Raw genomic sequence first — 21,409 nt, 5'->3', positions numbered from 1 at the left:
CTGGAATGACTAGAGCAAAGTCAATCATTGTATTTTCTTCAGTAGTTCCCCAAGCTTAGGCATTCTGTGGGGATATATTACATCATTAGGAATGGCAGTTTAGGACTTGGGTGGGACTATATGCACATAAGTTGTATGGTATAGGTTAATGAGAGAGCAGCCTTCATAAAGTATGACTACAGAAACTTTTCAGTGTGCCTTTTCACTTTCAGAACTATTACCTTCTTGGAAGGTAGTGGAGAAGTGCCAAAAGATCTAAGGACAGGGAGGGTAGAACTTGCCACTACTTGGTTTATGAATGAGTGAAGAAGGAAGTCTTAATAGTGACATATAAATGCTTTCTTCCAGTTTTCACCTGGCAGCCACGAAAGGGCATGCGGAGTGCCTCAAGGTCATGGTGACACACGGTGCAGATGTGACAGCCCAAGATGGTGCAGGTATGGCTCTGTGAACGTACACATTTAGCATAATACACTCAGTTTGCCTGTGATATTTTTGATGTGCTGGAGTGCAACACTGCTTTTCCTCACACACTATGTAGGAAAAGCAGTTTTAAGACTTGAAAATTTAGGCATACTTACTTTTCTGCACATAGAATTCAGATTCTAAAGCGCTTCAAAACTTTAATACTGTAGAAAGCAGTGTTTATAGTTGACTCCAGATGCAAAATAGTTGCTCAAGTTTTATTTGGTTTTAAGCAAAAAAAAAAAAAATTAGAAGTCCACCTCCTTCAGCTCTTTTTGTTAACTTCATTTAAGGGTTTTATAGGTTAAATGGAGATCTTCGGTGTTGCTTTTATGTGTATCCAAGCTATTAACCCCATTTACTGAAACTCCTGTACAGTTAAACATTTCCTCGGGATTATGACGTAGTGAAAAGAGCTGGTACAGGCCAAAACAGAGCTGAGAGCTATTAAGTAGCTGTATTGGCCCTCAAAAGTCCTATGTCTTAATTACTATTCCTCTATGAGAATGGTGGGAGCTGAATTTGAAACTGGCAGTCTCTTAATAGATTTCAATTGACATATCTATGGAATCTGAGCCCAGCATTTTTTTTGGCTAGCAGAGTCACCTGAGTGAGCTGTCAGCATTCTGTCTCTCCAGTAATGATCTGTAAATGTTGTGCTCACGGATTCTGTTTTGGCCACTGTTTGCAGCCTGGGGGACTATCTATCATACATGGAAATTATTTGCCTCTATAAGGAAGTGTCTGTTATACTGGAAGAAGCATTCAGTTTATACGTAAGAGAACATATGTACCTGATACACACTATTATTCAGAGTTTATCTTGCCTCAGGAATTACTAGTTATTTGGATGATAAGAGATTACCTGGTCTCTTCTGAGAGTGTCAACTCATTGTTCATTACAGAAGTCCTTCTCTGTAGCAGTGATACTATTTACAGTGGGATCCTAGTGTCACAAGAAGCTCTGTCTGTACTGAGTACCAAATCTTGTCTCCTTCTTTTCTTAGTTACGTGGATACTTTATTCTTTTGCTGTCTTGGCTTCTTTAATTTTTCAGATGCTCTGTGAGATCTTCTAGAGAAGAGACTGCAGTCTTTGATCATAAATCTGTAGTCAGAAAACCACTGTATTAAATAGCTAAATACAAGCTCACAGATGCTAACAAAAAATGAACAGAAAAGGGAAACTATAACATGCAAACTGAAGTAGGCCTATGTTCTGTGTTGTCTTCTATGTCTGTTTCATGGATGACACAAATTGGTCGTAGCGGTAGATGGTGAATTTGGCAGGTCTTGCTCTTGGTGCTGGGTTCCTATTTCATTGCCAAATGGAAGTAATCATGAAGATGCATGACAGATATCTTTCTGAATGGGAACCTGAGTAATATAGGCAGATTGTTTTTTAAGAAACAAAACATAACTGCGCAATGGCAGACTTCTGCCAAAGTATAGTCTGACACAATGTTTGTGTCATTTCTTTACGTGGAGGTAGCTGTTAAGATTATTCTGTTACCTGCCTGAACAAGACTCTGTCATAAACCCGTTCTGCTTGATGTGGGCTTTTGTTTTACTTTCTCTATCCTTATTTTTCATGTGTCATGATGGGAACAAGGTGGATAATTCAAAATTTTTCCTATGTCATGGAAGATTTTATTCCCATCCTTTGGCATGATTAGTTGAATACTTGATTTGCTTTACTTTTATTCATTTAGGGCACAGCGCTTTACACCTCGCAGCAAAGAACAGCCACTCTGATTGCATCAAGAGGTTACTTCAGGTAAAGTAAAAATTAATCTTGATTTCTGAAGTTTTCCTTTTGTTCCACTGAGTTGATTCCACTGCATATTGACACACTTCCTGCTAATAATCTGCATCAGAGTTCTATACTGTTGTCCTGTGTCCTTGCAATCAAAATTAGTACTTGAGTTTAAAGACCTTTTAGGCACTGTGAGTGGATGATAGGAAACAATGTGGTATCTTCCCTGAGTGGACCAAAAATATAGTTTTACATGTGCAGCTGATCTGACATAGCAGGATTGGATTTCAGGCAGGTTGCTGCTTCTGTCTTATTTCCTGTGTTTTGTCTGTGTGGTCGAATGGCTTGGAAACAGATGGGTTAAGAAGTATTGAGGGAAAAGGATTTTTCACTCCTAGAGTGTTGTGGTTTAAGCCAAACTGGCAACAAAACCCCACGCATTCACTCCATTTTCCCCTCTCCCCAAGCCTCCCAAGTATGATAACTACAGCAGAATATAATAACAGTAAGAAGAATGAAATATAATAATAGTAATTAAGGAGAAAAAAACAGCAAAAGAACAAGAAGGAAGGGAAAAAAATAACAAAATGAAAAAAGTTAAACCCAAGTGATGCACAATACAATTGCTCACCACCTGATGACTGATGCCCAAGCAGCGATCTGGACCTCCCCCTCCCACCTCCCAGCTGGGTCCCCTTAGTTTATATACTGGGCATGGCATTCTGTGGTATGGAATAGCCCTTTGGCTAGTTCAGTTCAGCTGTCCTGGCCAAGCTCCCTCCCAGCTTCTTGTACACACTTGGACTTCATCTCACTCCCCTCCCTCCAGCCTACTCACTGGCAGACAGGGTGAGAGGGAGCACTGCTCAGCAATAACCAAAACATCTCTGTGTTATCAACATCTCCTTCAGCATAAACTCAAAACATAGTCCTGTAGCAGCTACTAGGAGGAAAATTAACTGTGTCCCAGCTGAAACTAGGACATAGGCAAATTTTTATGTTGTTCCATTGGAGTGCTTTCTGTCTGTTGTTGACTGTGGAAATATCTGTGAGTTTAAAGTCAAAAGACAGAAGGAATGAAAACAGTTTACATGCTAAAATATGGAAATATTTGAATTCTCAGTGAAATGAGGCCAGGAACAGTGAGGGCTTAGAAAGAAGAAGAAAGGCTGGGGAAGGAAAATAAGAAATGTGTCTCATGGTGTTGAGGCTGCAAATGTGTGTTAATAAGCAAGGAGAGATGTTGTCCATCTTGGCTCCGATTCAGAAAGCCAAGTGAGTTTCAGTGGAAGTGATCAAAGGAACGGGATGAATGTTTAGGAGTCTGGAGTTAGCAGTTGCAGTGTGGCTCAGACTACAGATGAAATAATCAATAGTAACCCTGCTGTGGTACAGAAGGAGAATGGATCTTGTATCCCAGTATCTAAATTGCTTTTCCCTCGTTATCTCAGGGCTCCATTAGTGACTCTGACAATATTAGGTCTGATTTTACAGAGTCCCAGCTCCATACTGGTTGCAAGCTCACTCCCTTGTTCCTCCACACCTGGAAAGTGTTGTCATTTGCCACCCAGGCTCCCCTTTGTGGGATTTCATTGAGGATATACGGTTTCTAATTAAATCCATTTACAGCATAAACAGTGACATCAAGCTGTCACTGATGGAAGCACATGCAGCAGCACGACCCACTCAGCAAGCAGTTGTGTGTTTAATGCTAAATATCTGCTGCCCTTTCACTTGCCAGCTACAACCACAGAGTGCTTCTGTTAACATTTTGCTAATTTTATTACAATATGCAGTTTTCTAAATATGTTCATAAGTGTAAACCTCTTGGTAATATTCTCCAATAATTCATGTTTTTGGAATTGCTCTCCAGCTTGGTGATCCAATCTTGACCCTCTGGAGTTGAATTAAAACAGAATAAATAATTCTTTTATACAGGCAAAGTCTTGACACTTTTGTTACAGAATGTGGTATTCTATGTGAACTTCTCTTATCCTAGAAAATCATAGAAGTGTTGAAGACAGTGCTACATTTCAAAGTCAGAGGTTGTAATGTTTGACTTTTTCAGAAGACCAGTACTTCAGGGTCATATCTTCTTGTGTTCAAAGGAGGGCAAGGCAGCTGGTGAAAGCTCTAGTGCACAAACCTGATGAGGAGTGTCTTAAGGAACTGGGGGTGTTTAGCCTGGAGAAAAGGAGGCTGAAGGGAGACATGTTCACTCTCTATAACTACCTGAAGGGAGGTTGTGACAAGACGGAGGTCAGTCTCTTCTCCCAAGTAACAAGGGACCAGACAAGTGGAAATGGTCTCCAGTTGTGCCAGAGGAGAATATTAGGAACAATTTATTCACCAAAAGTGGTGTCAAGCCCTGGAACAAGCTTCCCAAAGGGACAGTAGACTTACCATCACTGGAGGTCTTCAAAAGGTGTGTAGATGTGGCGCTGAGGGACCACATGGTTTAGTGGTGGGCTTAGCAGTGTTAGGTTAGTGGTTGGATTTGAAGATCTTTTCCAACCTAAACAATTCCATAATTTTCTTTCTCTACTGTAAACCGAAACTAAAACCTTCTGTACGAAAACAAATCTTGATAAAGATTTAAAATTTGATTTTTAAAAAATAAATATTTTTGAAGTCTAGATTGATTCATGGTAGCTGGTGGCTTATAATGCCTCAAAATGGAACTGGGTAACTGGATTGCTGATGCTGTAGTTTTTACATATATAAATGAAGCTTTATTGCCTTCAACAGAAGCAATGCAAGACTAATTGCCTTAGGACAGGATTGTTTTTAGCTCTTAATGTAACATAAAAAATTTGAGGTCAAGGAATTTTATTTCCTGTTGTAAATTGTTCCACAACTATAATTTGGGGGGGCGGGGGTGTGTGCAACATAAGTATTTCCTATGGCTTTGGTGTAAGCTGGTACCAAGAAAGGAGAGACAAGATTGATAGAGAGAAAAGCTGTGGCTTTTTTCACAATTGTTTCTGGAGTGGATCGTAAAACTTTTCTGAGATGTTCAGCTGAAACACGTTTTATTTTCTTTGCATTTCTTTAATTGCCTTTTTTTCCTTCTCCTTAATGAATTTTACAGAGTAAATGTCCACCAGACAGCACTGACAATTCTGGGAAAACAGCTTTACACTATGCAGGTAATTCTTTGTTTAAAGCTTGTACTATCTCTCTTGTCAACCCCTACCATTCTATGATTCTGTGATTCAAGCATGATACTCTCTCGCTCTTCATCCTGGTGGAGCTTTTAGGTTCTAATTATGTAAGTCTAGTGCCTCCACCTGGTGGTTTACAAATTGCAGCTATTTTTCTAGATAAATGCTGTGAATACTTCATTTCAGTTGATTAACAAACTTGCAATGCACAGCTGCAAGTGCAGAGCCATTGGAATGTGATTAGGGTTGGGGTTTTCTTAGTATTTCAAGAATGTACCTTCTCATGCTAATTTGGACTATGAATATTGGTTTGATTTCTGCATACAACTTGCTGTTCATCCTTCTAGTCTTCCTTCTTAAAAGAGAGAAGTACAGTTCAATTTGTTTTTCTGGACCGCACTGTAATTCTGCAGTATTACAAGTGGAAGTGCTGACTACAGATTTCAAAAGAGGAATTTATTGGATTTTTATACTTGTCTTTTTTTTTTTGTTTTAGCTGCATGTGGTTGTCTTCAGGCAGTTCAACTTCTGTGTGAACACAAATGTCCAGTTAATGTCAAAGATTTGGTACGTATTTCTTCTCATGCGGTGCACTTCAGATACTTGAGAGCTTTTACCACCTTCCACTCGAGTCAACTTCAAGTGCATCAGTTTAAAGCAATGCTATGCTTATATTCTTGGGTTTCTCTGGAGGAGGAAGTTCCTTCTGCAGCTTGCCTTAGCAGAGGTGGGAAAGTACTCACAGTCAAATACACTAGTAACAGGATTTGCTGCTCGTTAAATTGAGGCTTTGGTGCAAGTAACTAGAATCAATTATGATCTTTCCAAATGTGATTAAAATTCTTTCCATTGACTCTACTAGGCTTTGGAAAATGTCCGTTATGTGGCCAAGTACTGTGAAAAGCCCCACCAGAGCCTTAAGACTCAGATACTACATTGACTGTCACAAGATGTCTGCAACCAGGTCTATTTTTGAGAAAAATACAACTCCCTGATAGAAAAGCCTCTGCCTTCTTATCTGGTCTTTCTGAGAAAAATAATCTGTCACAGAGGTTAGACCTAAAATTTCAGCAGGTGCATTTGAAAGGCAGAAAAGGTTTGTTCAATTTGAGTTACAGACAAGGCTGTAGGAGTATCTTAAAAATGACCTCAACTATGTCATGGTTGGTCATAGGTAATAGGGAGCCAGACCAGCCTCAGAGATACTTGTCATCTTTTGTAATGAAATGATCAGAATTTGGGGATTGAACCTAGTTGGGTAATTCCAGTTAGGTACTGGAGGAGGAGGAGAAAGACCTCATGATGAAGGTGGTCAGACACTGGAACTGGGACCCAGAGACATTGTGGTGTCTCTGCTTTAGGAGATGCTTAAAACTTGACTGGACAAGTCTCTGACCAATGTAGTCTAACTTGAAGTTGGTCTGCCTTTGGATTGATAGCAATGAGGGAGAAACAAAGATAATCTCTAAAGGTGTCTTCCAACAAAGTTATTTTGTGATGGTATGAGATGTTGTATTTTTGCCTTGTACATAGTTGCAAATATCATTTTTGTTGTGGAGCTATTTAAAGGTACTATGTGATTAAAAGATCATCATGTTATAGCATTAAACAAACACAAAAGGCATTCCTGTTACTGAAGCTTTGCATGCCCAGTGATCGTGGAATTAATTAAAGTAAACCCACATACATTTGTTATACACAAGAAAAACATACTGATAATACCTTATTTGTGCATGAAGTTCATATGTGGCCTTTAAATCTGAGAGTGATATTTGTAAGTCAATGGATTATTGTTTATAGTTTCTTTAAATGCATTCCTAGGATGGGAATATACCTCTGCTGCTTGCAGTACAAAGTGGTCACACAGAAGTCTGCAAATACCTTCTGGATCATGGAGCAGACATCAACACTAGGGACAAAAATGGAAGGTACAGCAAGTTAACACGTTCATTCTTCCCTAAGGCTGACTTTAAAATGAAACTTTCTTCCCAAATCTTTCCCAAAATAGTTGCCATTAGGTGAAATTATGCTTTCTGTAGTAGACAGCATGTCTTCAAAAGCTGTGCAAATGTGAAACTAGATGTGCCTGTAAGTTTTCCCTTGGGCTACCAGAACAGTAAAACCCACTTTTTAAACAATCCCTACAAGAAAACGATTGATAGCATTTACCCACACATTACTTTGTACACATCCCAGTTTTATTAAATGCTGCTCTTTTCTTGGACTGAGTTAGTTTCTCCAGTTTAAATTCTGAAATTGTTGCTTGGGAGTGGAGAAGCTGTTGTCTTAGAAGTTGCCATTTAGAGATCTGTTACATTAATAGGCTTTTCAAAACTCTTTGAAAAGCAACATCCTTGTAGTGAAAAACACACTTGTTTTGATCATACTGATGATGATTATGGACTGTTTTATAAACGGTCGGTTAAACTGTGAGGATAAATCAGGACGCTGAGAACATTTGGCACTTACAGCTGATAGCAGTCTTGATTATTGCATGTGATACAATAGTCATATTGTTCCCTGGCAGCACAGGGGAGGATGGAGTGGGCCCTAACTAGGTTTTTATCAGTCCAAAGTTTATTAGCGCGGTCTTTTTTCAAAGTTGTCTAAAGAAGCTCCTTTGTCATCTTGGTTGGTTTGATTGGCCTCATCGGTGCTTTGATCCTGAGGTGCTGCCCACTCTGGGACCTCTGTCTTCCCCTCTTTCTCTTTCTAATCAACAGACGGTTTTAAGAGTTTCTAGTTTAGTGGGATGAAGACGGTTCTGTCGTAGGACAGAGTTTCAGTTTGATATTTTTTAAGAAAAGCGTGTGAGTAGAAGAGACAAAATTATATAACATGCGACATAACATTTTCCTTCTTGCTTTCCTTCTGGTAAGGACAGTGAATGCTCATTTATGTCATGTCCACAGCAGAGATTGTGTTTTTATTGAAAATGGATAAGCCTTATTGGGAGAGGAAGTGCAGAAGCTTTTAAAATGTCTCGAATTTCGTATCTTATCTGGACTAAGTGAGTTTTTTTGGTACTCTAAAACCATCGCCATGATTCTGGAGGTGTTATCCAGGTTACTACAGGCATCACAATTCCGGGGCTCAGCCGTTACAGGGAGCACGTTTAACTGATCAGTGAAATGATTTTCTTATTGTCTAGCAAATGTTATCATTGTAGTAACTTTTCATTTCATATCTGCACTGAGGAATGTGTTTACCAGTGAATTTGGCCAACCTATTAGGCATGTTTTCATGAGAAGGGAGAATTATGACCAAGCAGGAAAGCCATATTAGATCACGCTTGAAATATGGGGTTTTCTCTGTACTTGTGATTATTCTGTACATCTTTTATGACTCCTTCAAGTAATTGAGAAAAACAAATGTAACCTGAGTTATAGGAAAACACTCTTTCTGTATCCTACCCTTACTCTATGATCTGGGATTATCTAGCTGCCCTGTCTTGGAGAAGGGTCTAATGTTTGTGGGTTTGTGTTTTTTTATAAATGAGAGTACATCAGGATTGGAGGTCAAACCCACCTCTCAGTCTCACTGGAGAGCATACCCTTTCATGGTGTCAATCTGGCAGTGAGATTTGATAGTCTGACTTTATCCTGCAGCCATTTCTAGCTGTGACTCTCAGCCTCAGGAGCCCATTTTTAGAAATGTTTTTGCAGATGGTCCATCTGGGGAGCATATGGAAGAGGAGGAGGGGCAGGCAGGTGTTTATAAGGAGAAACAACAGTTAGATGTATATGTGAATACATATGTTGATGAAATCTTGGACTTGATTGCACAGTTAACTCTTGAACTTTTTTTCCTGAAAAAATGATCTACTGCTTACAGAGTACACTCTCAGACAGTTTGTTTGTTTTGTACAGAACTGCTTTGATGATGGCTTGTGAAGCTGGTAACCTTAACATGGTGGAAGCCTTCCTTAGGAAAGGTGCAGATGTCAGTTTAGTCGATGTCTTTGGACAGAATGCTCAGCATTACTCCAAGGTCTCTGAGAATACAGAGATCCAGAATCTCTTGTCATCGAAGTTATCTCAGGATGTAGGTAAGAGATGCTGATCTGCAGTTTGTCACTTCTTGAACTGGCTGCGTGTATGTTTAGCAATGAACAAATTTACTTCATAAGATAGCCTGTAAAGTTTCAAAGGCCATCCTCAAGATGGTCTGGTTGAAGCTTCCCAAAAGCAGGAAAAGATGGTCTTTGAGGTAGCTGGTAATACTTAGCATGGGATACAGCACTAAGCAGGGCAAAAAGAGATGTTTAGAGAAAGGAAACGTAACCCAATCCAGCAACAGTGTGATATCTTGCATATAATTATGAATAGATCATTTATTATTATGTGAAAGAGTGAGTGGGACATACATCTCCTTGATGGAGGGGTTGGAGAGGGAACTAATGCAGACATAGGGTTTTATGGTCAAACTAAGAAATAGTTCTGCTAACATGCAAGAATGGTGCAAAAGTATAGTAGAATAAGAATTGTCACAATCCTTGGAATTTTTTCTCAATATGAAACTCAAAAAGCAGCAGAGAAAAGATATAGTTTAAGTGGAATTTGGAAATAAAAATGACATTTCTCAGATTTCAGACAGGAATTAAAAAACTAAACAAGTATTTATGGTGTGGGAAGTAGAGCTGTGAGATTGGTTAGGAATGGCAATAACCTTTTCTTCAATAAGTCTTCTTAATTCCACATGTTTTCTGCTTCACAGATGCAAAGTCACCAACAAAAGCAAAGCAGGTATTTATCCTTTTGGTTTTAAAAACACTTGGGTTATGTAGGCTTGTGACTGAAGAAAAAACAGTACTTGTCATGACTAGAAGCACTGTTGAATGTAACTCATGAGACGTTCTGCCACTGACTACCCTAAAGTGAAAGGTGTTGCTTATTTAAGAAATGTGTTTTGGGAACACTGCTTCTCTCTGTAACAGCAGCCACCACCCTCAGTGAGAAAAGTAAGGGGAGGTGTGTCCATGCACATTTGTGCTGGGAGGGTACAAATTTTCTCATAGGTCATGCAGGAGCTTGGCATTTGCACTCCCTGTCTCTGTAGAGCAGATGGTCCAGAAAAGTTTTCTGTTTCCAAAACATAAACTTGAGGGTTATCCCTGGCTACATCTTGCTGGGGATGCCCACCTGTAGGAATCGCATCAGATTTAGGTAATTAGATTAGTTTCTTAAATGTTTTATTTAGTATCATATCTTGGAGTGCAAGCTTGTAGTCCTGCTGGTGGCTGGGAAGCGGGTGAGGGTGCAATGCATTGGTTCATTCCTTCTCTGAGTGGAGGACTGGGTTTTTGAGGGAGCTCAGGCAGAAGTTAGTGGAGAGAAAAGATAGTAGCAGCTAAGAATGGCATGACTACGATATGTACGAATGGAAGTATTTAAGATCACTGGTGCTAAACCTATTGTCAGCTTCTGCTTTTTCACTAAATCTTGTTTGTTTTCACTGAAGCATGAATTACAAGAGGGCAGATTCTTATTGTCAGGCATGTTTAATAACTTCCGTGTTTGTTGAGGTACAGTCTTTGCATAGAGAAAACAGTAAGGTCACTGCATGAGCTGCTGAAGATGATATTAATGTGGGATTTTTATCTGTTTAGTTATTTTTATCAAACAACTTGCTCGGACTTTACTAACCAAACTAACAAACCTACCTTTTCTGGCTGGTGAAACTTTCAGCATTATCAAGGCTCTAAATTAAGTTCAGAAAGAAGTGGAACTCCAAAAAAACGCAAAGCCCCACCTCCTCCTATCAGTCCTGTTCAGGTAAAGAAAGATGAATTTTGAGATGCTTTTAGGGGATGAAAAGCGTTTTGAACATTATGTGAATGATGTGGGCTGGATTTGCTCTGTCACTGTTATTTTATATGCCTGTCTTACAATGAATGCTTTTCCTGACATTAGGATGGCCATGAAAGCACATGTTGGTAGGTTAATTAAACAAAATTCCTTGAAAAACAGCATGGTCTAAGACACAACTGTAGGAATTTTACTATCCAATTTATTTTTCTATCTAAAGACTATCTAAAATACTTGAATAGATCTATATAATATCAAAATGGCAGTTTAACTGTTAGGTTTAAAGTTGAACTAGAATGCCACGTGTGTAACAGCTACAATGAATATTTAACAACTGACTCAGAAGAGCACTGAATAATTAGATCTGCTCTTTGAAACTAACTCGGAGTTGTGATTTATGTTAGTGCAGGGAAAAGTACTCCTTAATGTGTCTGTATGTGTGTGTGTATATATATGTATATGTGTAGGCACATGTAAGTAAGTACATGTATGTGTATGTATACATACCTGTTCATATAAAATCTTTTACAGCTTAGTGATTTGTCCTCTCCACACTCATCAACTTCAACTCCTATGACTGGAAAAGGGCAGGCTTTCTTTGCTGATCCAGTGTGCAAGGTATCAATTTTCTGTTCTTATGAAGCTTAGGGAAGGATAGAATCTTAAAAATCTCTTTTGCTTTTTCTGTTTTGCTGGCTGCAGGCTCCTGTAAATTAATTAGCTGACTTTTAGGAACAAAAAGGAATCCAAATCTATTTCAGTGCAATTTATAAATTGATTGTAGATTGCTTTAATGTTTACTGAATATGTAAGTAGAATTACTTATCATTATTTTGGAGTTAGGAATATGGTTGTGAAAGCAAGTAGTAAAGCTGTGAGAGCACATTACCGAACAGCAGTGAAGTGCGTGGCATTGTGCAATGCACAAAGTAGAGACCCTTTCACCAAAAGATATCAGCAAAATAGTTGAGTGTGTTCTATCTGGTCTATCTGATCTTTATCTTCTGGTATTGAAGATTTTTTTTAAAAAATATGGTAATGCATTACTGCTATTTATCACAAGGGCTGCAGCCTTCCAAACAACTATGAGGTGGTTGTCCATATTACATTAATGTTTAATGATAATTCAGCAATGGAACTTGAATGCCCATGGTGGATTTTGAAATCCTGGACACACACTACAATTAAATAAGACCCCAGAAATAGAAGAAACCCGCTTTGCCAGGCTTTATCTAGCAAAATCTACGCTGTCTATACTTCTCTTTAGCGTACTGTCCAACTTTACAACTGCTTTCTGTGACAGCATTTTCTTTTGGTATCTCAGCAGGAAGAATTCAGCTCCTTGCATCGAGATAATAAAGACAGACTGAGTGACAGCACAACAGGTATACAATACACTTAATCCTTATTTTCATATTTGATTACGTGTTTTAGGTGGAATGAAACATCGAAGTCTTGCCAGAAATCCTCTGTGCATCTTTGTTTAGGATGTGAGACATCATAAGTATTGAAAATAACGTTCAGTAATTTCACTAGCAGCTCGCCACCAAAACTTCCTGTGTCTGTTGGGTAATCTAATACATTTTGGGGGGAAGAGTTTCTAGGAACAGTCTGCTTGCTCACCACATTCAGTGGTCGTGGGAACAAACTGTTTATTTTTAAAGGTTAGAATTATGAACCAGCTAGCATTTCAGCTTTTTGAAAGCTTTTGAATATTTGTTTTTTTCCTCCAAAGGTGCTGATAGCTTATTGGATGTGAGTTCTGAAGCTGACCAACAAGATCTACTTCTGTTGATGCAAGCAAAAATTGCCTCTTTGACATTGCACAATAAGGAGCTGCAAGACAAACTACAGGTGGCATATTTTTCTGCTGTTACAGTGTTCTCTTAATGTGTTAGCAGAACAAAGAGCTGCTTACCATTTTAAAGAGATGTACTGTGAAGATAATTTTGTTATTTTTTATGTTGTTGATGGTAAGATCATGGAAATGCCCTGCCCCAAAGGATTAAATCAGTGTTTTGATCTTCTCACTTTTCCCATAAATTACTGAGTAACTTTGTTTATTATGATAACTACATTCTAAAAGATGTTGTTAATAGTTGTTTTAGCAGAATTTTAATTTGCATAGCTTTGATTATCAGCTTATGGAGATTGCCTTCTCTTTCTGCAGATGACTAAATGGGAGCAGCTGGGTTTTGAATTTTTCTAAAACTTTCTTCCATGATGCTTTAATCGTCTGCCTCTGTAGGATGTGACAAGACTTCCTTGCGTATTCTGGTCTTAAAGAAATATAATTGTGCACTTGTTTTTATTGTATAATTGTTTGGGTTTCTTTTTGCACAGGAAAGAACACCTAAAGAAGTGGATTCAGCTGCAGAGTCTTATCATTCAACCCAAACAGAGTTTGAACAAACATCAGATAGAAAAAATGAGTTCTCGGCTCAGGAGCTGCAGCCTGTGTTAAATGCTACCCAAAGTCAAGAAAAGTTGACAAGCCCTGGTGAAGTAAAAATGAAGTACCTCCAGGAAGACTTAAAGGATGTGCAGAAGAAACTGGAGAATTCTGAAGCCAAAAGAAAGCAGGTGGAAGCTCAGGTCCAGTCTAGAGTCCCAGAGACAGGTCATTTAAATAACACAGACATTTCAGAAAATGGCTCTGATCTTAACCTGAAGTTTGAAGATACTCAAAACAGGTATGAGGAAAGTATGAAAGAGGTCTTGAGTGCACAAAGGCAAGTGAAGCTGACTTGTGTTTCCTCTGAAAGTGAAGAAACCAATTGCGATCTGAGTAGATTGAAGGTTACATGCAGAGAAGTTGAAATGCTTAAGCAAGAATTGAAGAGAGCATTGGAGGAATGTGAACGACAAAAAGAGAAAGTGAGAGAGCTAGAGAAACAGTTTGAGGAACGAGAGCAGAATGTGGCAAACAAATTGTCTGTGGAAGAGTGTGAGGAGATGAAGAATTCATATTGTTCAGTTATTGATAACATTAATCAAGAGAAAGCACTGTTGATTGAGAGGTACAAAGAAGGGCAAGAGGAAATTAAAAGGCTACAGGACAAGCTGAACAGTCAGACACAGTTGGAATCTAGTGCTGAAACTGGAGAAATGAAAGATGCGATGCACAAAATGATAGATCTCAACAGACAGCTTAGTGAATTATCTCACTTGTACAAAGAAGCACAAGCAGAGCTTGAAGACTATAAGAAGAGAAAAACTCTAGATGATGTAGCTTTGGAGTACATTCCTAGAGATGAACATGAGAAACTGATGCAGGTAACAAATTCTTTGAAATACAAAGCAGAGAATGAGTTATCAGAAGTTAAATCCCAGTATACAAAAGTATTAGATGAAGCAGAAGAACTAAAGCAACTGTTAGATGCTCAGAAGCAAAACTCTGTGCCAATTACTGAACACCACCAGGTGATGAATGCACTCAGAAATACTGTAAAGGAAATGGAGGAAGAAATAAACGAGCTCAAAAGACTGCTTACCAGCAAGGAAAGTGAAGTAAGAAACTTACAGAAGGAAATGCTGGAAGAAAAGGCTGCAATTAGTGAAGCAATGATACCCAAGGCTACATATGAAAAGCTCCAGTCAACACTAGAGGGTGAAGTTCGGGTTTTGTCATGCAAACTGAAGGATGCGATCCAAGAGAAAGAAAATGTGTCCTTAGATGCAGTGCAACTAAGAAAGGAAGTTTTGCACTTGAAAGAAGAGAAAGAAGGTATGCACACTCTGCTTGAAGCAAAGGAACAGGAGTTGACTGGTCTTCGCCAAAAGTACCATCAAGCTCAAGAAGATCTTATTGAAATGAAAAGATACTCTGAAAGCTCATCAAAACTAGAAGAGGATAAAGATAAAAAGGTTAGTGATCCGCTACAGTGAAGGGGTAGTACATGCGTTCAGGCTGAAAAAGATGTTGCATTGTGAATACATAACCTAGTAGACAACATTGTGTTGAATGTAAGGGAGTGGAGAAACTTTTGAGTGTGTTTGCTCATCTAAAACTTCCGATACCAAAGTCAAAGAAATTTCCAGTATGTTGGTTTCCCTCCCCTGTGGAGATATGCATGATCTTTCAGTTTACCTCTTTGAAGTTCTGCTTAGGGTAGTTTCACAAAATTACAGAATCATAGAATGATAGGGGTTGGAAGGGATCTCTAGAGATCGTCTAGTCCAAACCCCTGCAGAAGCAGATTCACCTTGATCAGGTCACACAGGAACATCTCCAGGCAGGTTTTGAAAACCTTCAGAGAAGGAGACTCCACACCCTCCCTGGGCAGCCTGTGCCAGGGCTCCGTCACCTGAACAGGAAAGAAGTTTCTCCTCATGTTCAAATGACATTTCCAGTGCTCCAGCCTGTGCCTGTTACCCCTTGTCTCTATTCAGGCAACTGAAGTAAAAAAAACCTGGAATTTACAGCAGGAAGAGATTTCAGAGGAGACAAGAAAACAAAACACGAGAAAGGACCAAAGATTCACTATTCTGGTTTTACTATATCATCTCAATCTTAGCATGACTTCACTATTTTTCCTCTACAGCTACCATGTCTGACATTATAAATTTCTCTATGAAAAGCTATGTATTTTTCTAGCTATGAGTAGCTGTCTTCTGTTTGGTATGTTTCTATCTTGTGTTTGGCAGCAGAATTTGTAAAGGTGTTAAATGTAGTCCTTGTCAGTAAATATGGCTGGCTTTTAGAACAAGGAATGCATTTTGGATTTAGTGGCCTAGAAAGAGAAATAGAAAAATATTGTAACCCTTTGCTTACATGATGTCTGCACTTGTCCATTGATATATCTACATCTTATTTTTCCTCACTTCTTAAATTTAGGTCACAAATAAATAACCCAAGGTAAGATACAGAAGAATAATACATTATGCTTTGCATCTTTTAATGAAAAGTTTTCCTTTTTTTTCCTAGATCAATGAAATGTCCAGGGAAGTCAGCAAATTAAAAGAAGCATTGAACAGCCTTTCTCAGCTTTCCTACTCGACCAGTGCCCCCAAAAGACAAAGCCAGCAGCTGGAGGTGTTACAACAACAAGTGAAGCAGTTACAAAACCAACTGACTGTAAGTCATTATTCTCCAAAGATAATCATCCCATTCTTCACTGCCTTATTTAAAATGGAGTGCAGTCAATGAGTACAAGGGAAGGAATTTTCACCCAGAAATTCTGTAATTTCCTGTTTCCCTGAAACGTTTAGGAATCTGCAAGTCACAAATTGCCCTTTAGAAACAGCCTGACTATAGAAAGCTGTTTTCTCTGACGTATTTCCTCAGATCAATAGTGGAACAAAGTTCCTGTGATTGTAGTGGAATGTAGTGACCAGACCTGCTTCTCAGACTCTGGTTTGTGAAAAACATGGCCAGTGTGCAGCGGATTTGTGTGTTTTCTCAAGAACATTCATTAGCTGAGGTCTTTTTGACTTTTGAAGCTAAAAAGTTTGTCTTTCTGGTGGAAAGAAGTTGTGGAAGGCACGAAGTTTCAGATGAAGCAAATCCATCTATTTCTAGGGAGCACAGTTTATTCCCTGAAGAAATTCTGAATTGATTAAAGATTTTTTTTTTAATTGTGCTTTTTTGGTGCATGAAAAGTCTAGTCTTCCAAGCTCTTCCAATTGCTCTTTCAAAGAGCTTGCCTGTCCAAAGAAGCACTTTAATTCACTGGTGAGAGTGAAAAGAAGGTCGTGCCATCCAGAGGTCTTTGTTGAGTGCTCTGGAGTACTCAGAAAGGAGAATTCCCAGCCTGACATGCTAAATGGCTTAGCTGGTGTCTGCTTTCCTACCTTCCTCAGCAGACAGAAGGAAGAGCCAAAATACATATGAGCCATAAAAATTCCCTGGCAGTGCTGAAAAAAGTAGGTAGGTGACTAAATGCTGAGTGCTGTCAGTGTAAAGGCCCAAGCTGCTTTTTATCCCAGTCCACCAAGTCTAAAAGGACCCTTCATCTCCTGCTGCTTAAGGACCAGCAAAGTAGTGTGAGGTGCAAAGATATGCAACACACTAGGGAAGTGGATAGGATTTAAAGCAGGACAAAGCCTTGTAGGCTTGCTTTCCTAATAGCTTCATATTTATGTGGAAAGATAGCTTCTGGGATGTGACAGTCTGTGATCATGAAAAAGGAGGCTGGTTTTCCTCTGAATATATAGTAATTAATTGATGATTTCAGGGGCTAAGACTTTTGTAAGCACCTCCTCTTCCCTGGAAAGGCATTAGCTGACAGATGGGTCACTGACTTCTGAGAAGAGTTCTGTTGCAGATGAGGGTTGATTTGTTAGAATATTGCTGGCTTTCGTCAATTCTCATTGCTGATAAGCTCAGGAGTATATGCTCATTCCACATCTTTGCAGCTCAGTACTTGTTACAGCTGTTATCATCTCACTATCTTTAGCTGGGATGGATAGATTTACAGTGTTTCTGAGGACCACACTTCCAAGTAAGTTATGTTTTGGACAGCTAGTGACACAGTACTGTCTTAGTTGGTTTTCAATGCACGTGTAAGTCTAAAGGTTTGTAATTCACTAGAGCTCTCTAAATCTATCTGAGGAATTGTGAATTCAACAGTTCTGAATGCTCTGACTTTCTGTTTAACTATTTTCTAGGAAACAAAGAAACAACATCAGGAAATTGTCTCAGTTTACAGGATGCATCTTCTCTATGCTGTGCAGGTACAGTTGCATGTTGACAGTCTTGGTATTTTAAAGCAAGATGGTTTTTTTCTGCAGATCTAGTAAGATCTTTGCATGTTTTATCTAGGACATCCTACTCAAAAGGTATAACTGCTTTAGCATAAATTAACACTGCTTCCTTTTGAGAAACTGATTTAATTTACTATACCTCAAAAATAACTTGTAAATCTTTTTAAAGAGTAGAGATACTTGAATTGAATCATCTTTTCTTCTTTTTCCCTTTGTCTAGGGTCAAATGGATGAAGATGTCCAGAAAGTGCTTAAACAAATTTTATCAATGTGTAAAAGCCAATCACAGAAAAAGTGAACAAAAAAAGCCAAGGAAACCTCCCTGTTTTTATTAATCCTGTTATGGGTGTTTTATATAGATTTGCCTTAACATAAGATTTTAAATTGGCAATTTGCTGCTTTTATGCTATTGTGCTATTTGTGAGGTGAATTTGTTTCTCTGTATCTACCACTTCCCATGTGCATTTGTGTGTGCAGTAACTAAACACATGCCTGCTTTTTATAGCCAAAATGCAAGTATGTTCTTCAGACTTTTTTTACTTAGGCCACTCCATCTCATGTTTATCCTGAAAGTCCTTTCTAGGTTCCTCCAACAGAGGGAGGTTAATCTAGAGGAAAGCACTTGTGTTGCCTGGGTAAAGGTAAAGTTCTCCATAAGGTCTTCTGTACTGTTTATAAGCTGCATTTTGGTATTGGGGATAACTTAGTTGCTTGATGTTGTAGCACTTTGATTCATGACATTTTGCCATTTGCAGTCTTTGGCAGAGCAGAAGTGAGCCTTGCAGCTGTGGGCAGAAGAAGGTATTTATGCTAAGTCAGAACATCAAACAGCTATACTTCTTAGTGTAATATTATTTAAGATGAACACACCAGAAGTTAGCTGTCCCAGCCCATCTGGTGCACTGAGTGCACATAAGTCATACAATGCTTCATAGTTTCCTTGAACTGACTCGTAGTGGAATTAAACTATTTCAGAAGGTAAAATCATTAGTTTATTGAAGTTCTGTACAGAAACATCTGTATAAACAACCCTTTATGATAGGTTTAGCTATCTATGCAAGTGTTGGCCATGAAGCTCAGGAACAAAACCAGAACATATACTTTAGACAAGGGATTCTAGTGAACACGGGATGTTTACAGTGAATGTTAATGCCTCATACTTCCTAACCTCACTTTTGTAAAGATCTTCTCTTCAGTATATTTTTATTGGCCCTCTAATGAATTTTTTTGTAACTAAACCATTTTTTCTACATGTTTGCATTAAGCTTATTAACAAATATTTTTAGGTAATCGTGTTTTAGAGAGTTTCTTTTTATACCCCCAAGCATTCAGTGATAGTGAAGCATAGTGAAGTGTTTTCAGTTTGTAACAGATCTGTATGGAATAATAGTCTTGTCAGTCAGTGTGTGGTCCAGAGCAGTGCAGTGTTAAATGCAATTCAGCCTGCTGACAGGTAGAGAACAGCAAAAGGTGTCAAAAATTTCTACATGTTGTTTCTAGAGGATAAAGGCATCAGTAAAGAGTTTCTCAAGTGCTTTTGAAGTCAAGTGAAAATGCCTGGTGTGTTATAGTGTGAAACTATGAACACAGTGTTTCTAAGCACACACTGCACCTGAGGGTACAACCATTCTAACCAGCTTGCAGCTTCATGATGGTATTTGGTTTATGCCTGTTAGCAGATATGTCTCTAATAGACAAATCCTCTGGAGCTGTAGAATTATGAAGGTTATATGGAGCTGTAATATGACACAGGAGTCAGCGGTGCCTCAGGCAGACTGGACTTGTGCACTTAGATCAGATAATAACCTAACCCTGGCAAAACTAAAACGGATTTTATAAGCAAAAAGAAAAATCACACCTCTGCGTCAGTTAGACCTTGGTGTTACTTTTCTTGGGTGTTTTAACTAATGTCTGCTAGTTTTGAACAGTATTTTGTAGTTAGGTGGTTTTGAAAATGCTCCAAAGAAATGTGAAAAGAATTTTGCTGCAGCACTTCAAAGCGAACAACAAGATTTTAAGCATGCTACTGCTGCAAAGTATAAAACTTGATGAACCGTTTTGTAGGTTGCTTGATGGATTTAGTCTTCTACTTTGTTTTGGTTCGCATATTTATTACAATTATCTTTGTGGAATATTGAAAATTATATACTACAGCATAGCAAGTTTCTTTATATGTAATTTACAAGAAGTTTCCTTACGCAGCAAATAAACTATTTCTTTTTTTTCACCTTTGTTCTTTTGGTGCCTTCATTTACTTTCTTTATTAATACACTATTAATAAATGTTGTGTATCTCGTATTTAGATAGCAGTCAGGTGTACTGGGTTTTTCTCTCCTGAACTTGCAATTCCATTAACTTTCCAGTAGAGTAGAATCCACTCCAAACCCCGTACAACCAGTTTTGTGGATTATACCTTCTATCTGATCAATAAGTTCAGGAGCCATTCCTCACATGGACATCCTGGTAGAGGTAATACAGGTTTCTCATTCACCACTGGATGCATTCCAACTAAGTTTAAAACTACCTTAGAGCAGAGGCACAGATGATGAAGTCCCACAATTTTTCAGAACTGCAGTTCTCTATCGCTTAGAACTTCACACACAGAACTACAGTGAAAACGTACCCATATGTGTGTGTGCATATGGGTATATGGATGTATATACTTCTGTTTAAATGTTGCACACAAGTCAGCCCCAATGCCTTTTATCATCTCTCCCTCTCCTGAGTTTTATTTGAGAAACTAGTTTTTCAGTAACCTACTTGTCAGTAATATCTTCCTGGGGGCAAAACACAAGTGGCAGGAGTTGTGCTACTTTTGGTTACATCCTGGGGGTCGGGTAGCTCTTTGGCTTCTTGTAGAAAATTTATGTAAGCTACTTGATATTGTGTTGCCTTTGAAAAAGGCTGCTGACTACTATGCAGAATCTGTTCATGGTGACTGCCATGGAAGATCACATCTGCTTTGATGGCTTTCGTGCTGTCACGAGGAATGGGCCTGCTGCCTACTACCTGGCATCTGAACTGCCTTTTGTTTCCCTGGTGTGTGGAAACAGTTGCCAGATAATTTATTCAGGTACCTCATGGTTAGAGGTGTAAGGTAAGAAGCTAATATTTATCATAGAGTCATAGACTAGTTCGGCTTGGAAAGGACCTTAAAGATCACCTGATTCCAAACCCCTTGCTATGGACAGGGACACTTTCCACTAGCCCAGGTTGCTCAAAACCCCATCCAGCCTGGCCAGGGATGTGGTTGTGGCATCCACAGCCTCTGTGGGCAACCTGTGCCTATGCCTCACCAGCCTCACAGGGAAGAATTTCTGCCTCATATCTGATCTGATCTAAATCCACTCTCTTTGAATTTTAGGCCATCACCACATGCCCTTTTAAAAACTTCCTGTCGGCCCCTTTTCCCCATGCTGACTGAGACGGGGGCTCAGTGATGGCAAAAAAGACCATCCTCCCATCCACTTCTCAGGCCAACTGAATAACAGAGTTGTGCCGAGTGTCAGTACA

At 38.9% G+C, this 21,409-nt stretch overlaps 1 protein-coding gene across 5 annotated transcripts in view; it reads left to right on the top strand.

The window, feature by feature from the left end:
* RAI14 (retinoic acid induced 14) overlaps positions 1 to 20,097 on the top strand; it is a 90,905-nt gene extending 70,808 nt beyond the window's left edge. For 2 of the 5 annotated variants that reach the window (XM_062018336.1, XM_062018337.1), the window contains exons 4-18: positions 349 to 437; positions 2,177 to 2,241; positions 5,312 to 5,369; positions 5,881 to 5,951; positions 7,206 to 7,312; positions 9,254 to 9,432; positions 10,101 to 10,129; positions 11,072 to 11,158; positions 11,723 to 11,809; positions 12,516 to 12,576; positions 12,927 to 13,045; positions 13,535 to 15,058; positions 16,119 to 16,268; positions 17,801 to 17,866; positions 18,117 to 20,097. In XM_062018336.1, coding sequence (XP_061874320.1) covers positions 349 to 437; positions 2,177 to 2,241; positions 5,312 to 5,369; positions 5,881 to 5,951; positions 7,206 to 7,312; positions 9,254 to 9,432; positions 10,101 to 10,129; positions 11,072 to 11,158; positions 11,723 to 11,809; positions 12,516 to 12,576; positions 12,927 to 13,045; positions 13,535 to 15,058; positions 16,119 to 16,268; positions 17,801 to 17,866; positions 18,117 to 18,194 — 2,770 coding nt within the window. In that variant the 3' untranslated portion in view covers positions 18,195 to 20,097. The remainder of the gene's footprint in view (positions 1 to 348; positions 438 to 2,176; positions 2,242 to 5,311; positions 5,370 to 5,880; positions 5,952 to 7,205; positions 7,313 to 9,253; positions 9,433 to 10,100; positions 10,130 to 11,071; positions 11,159 to 11,722; positions 11,810 to 12,515; positions 12,577 to 12,926; positions 13,046 to 13,534; positions 15,059 to 16,118; positions 16,269 to 17,800; positions 17,867 to 18,116) is intronic. The other 3 variants (XM_062018338.1, XM_062018340.1, XM_062018339.1) reach the window with 3 other exon arrangements.
* Positions 20,098 to 21,409: the final 1,312 nt, after the last annotated feature.

This window comes from Colius striatus, chromosome Z, assembly GCF_028858725.1.
Source record: "Colius striatus isolate bColStr4 chromosome Z, bColStr4.1.hap1, whole genome shotgun sequence".
NCBI lineage: Eukaryota > Metazoa > Chordata > Aves > Coliiformes > Coliidae > Colius > Colius striatus.
Note: the sequence above shows the minus strand (reverse complement) of the source record. Positions and strands in the feature narration are given on the sequence as shown.